At 32.1% G+C, this 5,217-nt stretch overlaps 1 protein-coding gene across 1 annotated transcript in view; it reads right to left on the bottom strand.

Annotated features, from left to right (window-relative positions):
- Positions 1-5,217, bottom strand: part of LOC107445356 (nose resistant to fluoxetine protein 6) — a 63,674-nt gene that overhangs the window by 51,503 nt on the left and 6,954 nt on the right. Inside the window, exon 3 of the mRNA XM_043043794.2 lies at positions 3,373-3,590. Coding sequence (XP_042899728.2) covers positions 3,373-3,590 — 218 coding nt within the window. The remainder of the gene's footprint in view (positions 1-3,372; positions 3,591-5,217) is intronic.

The raw sequence follows: 5,217 nt of genomic DNA on the forward strand, positions 1-5,217 counted from the left end.
TTTCAGGTGATATATATTTATATATATTTTAATTTTATATCCTTTACAAGATGCAGGCCTGCCAGCTGCTACGCTTTTTGCAAAATATTTTACAGAGCGGTAGCTATAAGAACAAAAACTTACAAAATTTCTGGTAGTATTTTTAACATTTTGAAAGTTTCAACACGATGGAGCTTGAACAAAGTAGCGTTGCATACGAACTTTTAAATCATTTATATGTAGCGGTGTGGATAATAAGCTTAAATGAATAAAACATAAAACATAAACTTAGCTACCACTAGAGTGAATTTTACAAAAAGCGTTGAAAGTTGGTAGCCTTGAAGATATATTCTAACATCGAAATTAAAAAATGGAAGCGCAAAATGGCTAAAACAGTATATTTCCTGACATAGTGTTATAGTGTAATGGTCATTCAACCTCTATATTTTTTAGGAATTTTTTTTCTCAATAGCAACCAACATAAATCATTTCCTAACGCTAAAGTATAGTCTAGAATTTTAAAAAGTAGTAAAAACCTGTACTGAATATCCTCTAAATTATAAAATTAGAAAAAACAATGTAAGCAAATATTTTATTTATTTTTATGTACTTAAAATTTAAAGCTGTAGAGAGGAGGGGGAATATCTTCCGCTTGGAATGAGAATTTTTTTTTATTATTAGAATAAATACAAATAATGTCTTAACATTTAATTGCTTAAAATTTAAAATAAAATTTGCAAAAAAGTTTTATTTGTAAAGAATATAGAATTTACATGTTTAGGAGGGAAAGGAATTGTCATCCACAGGAAGAGAAACTAATTTCATAGCTAAGATCCATATACATTAAATTCTCACTTTTGGAACATTAAAAATTACAAACAAAAAATAAGCTTAAAAGTTTTTGGGGAGTACCTAAAACTTTCTTTTTTAGGTTGGGTGGATGACATTGATGTTTTGTTGTTGACTTATTCCTCTTGGTCAGCCGCAGGCTAGACCAAGTCAATGAGCTCGAAAGTCTTCAGGAAATCAAATACGAGTAAGGGACCAGAGTAGAGGTCTTTCTTTTCCAGACCAAGATAGTGTAAAATGTGATTGGGAGAAGCCTGTGCAGAGTTACACCTCACGCACGTTGAATAGGTCTTTCGCCAAAGCTCAAAAGAGAGACACCTGATGTGTCCACTTATGAGCCTACTTATTGTGGACTGTATGGCTCTATCAGCCCCCATGGTAAGTGCCCCACCAAGAGTCTGTCCATTATACCAAGAGTGGGCCGGAGGGATGTTCCATAGTTGTTGGTTAGTGGTTCTGATCTTGGAGCAGATCTCAGGGAAGGTCAAAGGTCGACTTGAAATTGTGCTATCAGAGGCTCTCTGCTTGGCCAAAAGATCAGCATTTTCATTACCAAAGAGGCCTATGTGAGAGGGAATCCATTGAATGAAGATTTTAAGCCGATGAGAGAGTTGTTTAATTTTATTAAGTACAGAGACAGATGTCTTGTCGCCAGCCTTATTCCAGTTACTTAAGTGCAGTATGGCACTAGGACTATCGAATAAGATCCAGATATTAGCGGATGATGTTATAGATCCAATAGCGTTGAGTGCCTCTTCGATGGCAATTAGCTCAGATCTAAAAAGAGAGCAGAAGTCTGGATTCTTAATCGTAAGTTTTCTAGAAAAGTCAGGAGTCTTAATGAAAATTCCGCTACCACAAGAACCACTATTCTGGACATTAATGTAATCCTCATGAAATATAAACTATTTTTTATTTATTACTAGGTCTCTTGCAATTCATATTCCAACATTTAATTACCTAAAAATAAAATAAATTTTATTTTAAAGGTATTTAAAGCCATTTTTTTTTTAAATCAGACAAAAAAATTAAAAATTTTGATAGTTTATTATTAGATTAGTTTGATTTTTTTCACATTGAAGTAAGTTATGAAAAATGAATATTGTGCAAGTTAGAGCTCCTAAAAAGATTTTTCTCTCCCGCAGAAAATTTCAAAGTCAATTGTATTGAAATTTCATTTCAGGCTACAATGATCCCAAGGTTTTGTTTTGCTATATTATTAGTATATTGCTGCCTAGTTATGGACATGCACTCGTTTTCGTAAGGGATTGTTGCTTTTCAGAGTTATTCACTATGGCAGTGAAAAATTCAGTGATAATCCTGAAAATCTTGGTTAAACAACAGCATTTCAATAATTAATTTTCTAAATATTAAAGTTCACTAATAGGATAAGCTCTGTGATCTAGAGCTTTCCTGACTTATCGATGCTTTTAGTAGATATAACCATTCAATTTTTCAAAAATCCTGCATTTTTTTGTTTAGCTTTTCTCAAAAAAGCATTGCAGCACAAGAAAAATAGCTAATCCATTTGGAAGTGTAATAATAATCTTGGAAAAGGGGGGAGGTCCCATTCATTTTCCTCCTCTTTCAGGTGCTAGTAGAAACATTTACCTACAAGATAGAATACAAGTAGTTTCTTTTTTCAAGAGATTATGCTGTTTTGAGAAAAGCTTTAAAAAAAGCAGATTTTGCATCTTTCGAAAGTTTGAATGCCTGGCTATATCTAGTAAAGAAATCAATTACTAAGAAAAGTGCTGGGTCAAGAGATTGCCCTATTTTTAAGATTCAGTAAGGAAATAATTGGGGTGATGTAATTTAACCAAGATTTTCAGGGCAGATAAACACAAAAAACCGAATTTTTCAATAACTTCGACGCAGCATAACTCTAAAAAGCAATGATGCCCCATGAAAACGAGTGCATGTTCATAACAAGGCAGCGGTATACTAATAATCAAACAAAACAAAACTTTGAGATGTTATTGTTTTCTTTAGATAACTCACTTAAAACCCACATATTCTTTTCAGGATAGGACCTTGAACTTTGAAATTTTCTACAGGGGAGAAGTTATTTTTTAGGAGCTCAAACTGACGCAATATACATTTTTTATAACCTACATCAATATAAAATAAAATCAAGCCCATCAAAAAATACAACTATCGCACATTGTCTGAAGATCAAAATAACGCTCTTAAAAGTTAAACTTTTAAGGGGAGGGGAATGACATACTCCGGTAATATGAAATAATTTTTTTATTATTCAATAATTTTTTTATCATTTTATCACTCATTTTTTTATCATTCACATAAGTTATATGTCAGAAAAAAGCGAAGAAGCTTAGAAAGCGAAAGAAAAAGTTGGAGAAGAATTTAATAAGAAATAAATTTAGAAATTAAAGTCGTTGCTGAAACAATTATGTTGCAGGATGAAAAAAATATTAAGTATTTAGTGTTAGGTAATTAAGTGACATAGCAGATGTATGAAATGATATCGGGTTAAATCAATGATGTCTTATGTTACATAAAGATTCATTTAAAGCTATTTACTGTGTTAGGTTCAAACAGACTATGAATGATTTCAATTGGCATTTCTATTGGTGACATTAGTGGTTTCTCTGGCAATGGTAGATTTAAATCTATATGGCAATACTGTCCATGAAAACTTCGACTTGGAGATTCTATTTGAAGACATGTATCAAAGTCGCCAAACGCCATAGGATTTCCGCCCATCACACCATTCGGTATTTTCCCAGATGAATCCAACACTAAAAGGAAAAACAAAAATAAGTAAACTGTGGTAGTACGATTTTTTTTTCATATTAAAACTAGGAAAAAATACAGGGCTCTAAACTGCTACGATTTTTGGAGGATATTTAATACAGTAGTAGACAACTAAAAACTGAAGATTTCCGAATTTTAGGTAATATTGCAAACATTTTAATAGTCTCACCACGTGACAGATCTGCCAATTTTTACTCTTTCCGATGAAATATTTCTCAAATGGTGTTAAAAAGACTTATTGAAATGCAATTATAGAATCAGGACTGCCAACTACTACATTGCCAAATATTTAATAGAGTTGCAGACATTTAACCATTTTGCACTCGAAGTTCTTTCAACAGTGAAAAAAATGGACGCAACCACTAACATTTTGAAAGATTTTTACAAACTTACCTTATAATACTCTGAGACCGCTGAATGAAGTGGTAACTAAACAATGAGTTGAAAAAAATATCACAATTAGAGTGGTGGGTAATTGACAGGTGACATTGGTGACTGACAGTCACCTGTCGAGTGGAAAGCGTTAACCCTTTGCGTGATTTAGAATTATATGATTATACTCACTATATATATATATTGATAGTTTATTATTAGATTAGTTTGATTTTTTTCACATTGAAGTAAGTTATGAAAAATGAATATTGTGCAAGTTAGAGCTCCTAAAAAGATTTTTCTCTCCCACAGAAAATTTCAAAGTCAATTGTATTGAAATTTCATTTCAGGCTACAATGATCCCAAGGTTTTGTTTTGCTATATTATTAGTATATTGCTGCCTAGTTATGGACATGCACTCGTTTTCGTAAGGGATTGTTGCTTTTCAGAGTTATTCACTATGGCAGTGAAAAATTCAGTGATAATCCTGAAAATCTTGGTTAAACAACAGCATTTCAATAATTAATTTTCTAAATATTAATGTTCACTAATAGGATAAGCTCTGTGATCTAGAGCTTTCCTGACTTATCGATGCTTTTAGTAGATATAACCATTCAATTTTTCAAAAATCCTGCATTTTTTTGTTTAGCTTTTCTCAAAAAAGCATTGCAGCACAAGAAAAATAGCTAATCCATTTGGAAGTGTAATAATAATCTTGGAAAAGGGGGGAGGTCCCATTCATTTTCCTCTTTCAGGTGCTAGTAGAAACATTTACCTACAAGATAGAATACAAGTAGTTTCTTTTTTCAAGAGATTATGCTGTTTTGAGAAAAGCTTTAAAAAAAGCAGATTTTGCATCTTTCGAAAGTTTGAATGCCTGGCTATATCTAGTAAAGAAATCAATAACTAAGAAAAGTGCTGGGTCAAGAGATTGCCCTATTTTTAAGATTCAGTAAGGAAATAATTGGGGTGATGTAATTTAACCAAGATTTTCAGGGCAGATAAACACAAAAAACCAAATTTTTCAATAACTTTGACGCAGCATAACTCTAAAAAGCAATAATGCCCCATGAAAACGAGTGCATGTTCATAACAAGGCAGCGGTATACTAATAATCAAACAAAACAAAACTTTGAGATGTTATTGTTTTCTTTAGATAACTCACTTAAAACCCACATATTCTTTTCAGGATAGGACCTTGAACTTTGAAATTTTCTACAGGGGAGAAGTTATTTTTTA

This window comes from Parasteatoda tepidariorum, chromosome 1 (assembly GCF_043381705.1).
Source record: "Parasteatoda tepidariorum isolate YZ-2023 chromosome 1, CAS_Ptep_4.0, whole genome shotgun sequence".
In the NCBI taxonomy this organism is placed as follows: Eukaryota; Metazoa; Arthropoda; class Arachnida; order Araneae; family Theridiidae; genus Parasteatoda; species Parasteatoda tepidariorum.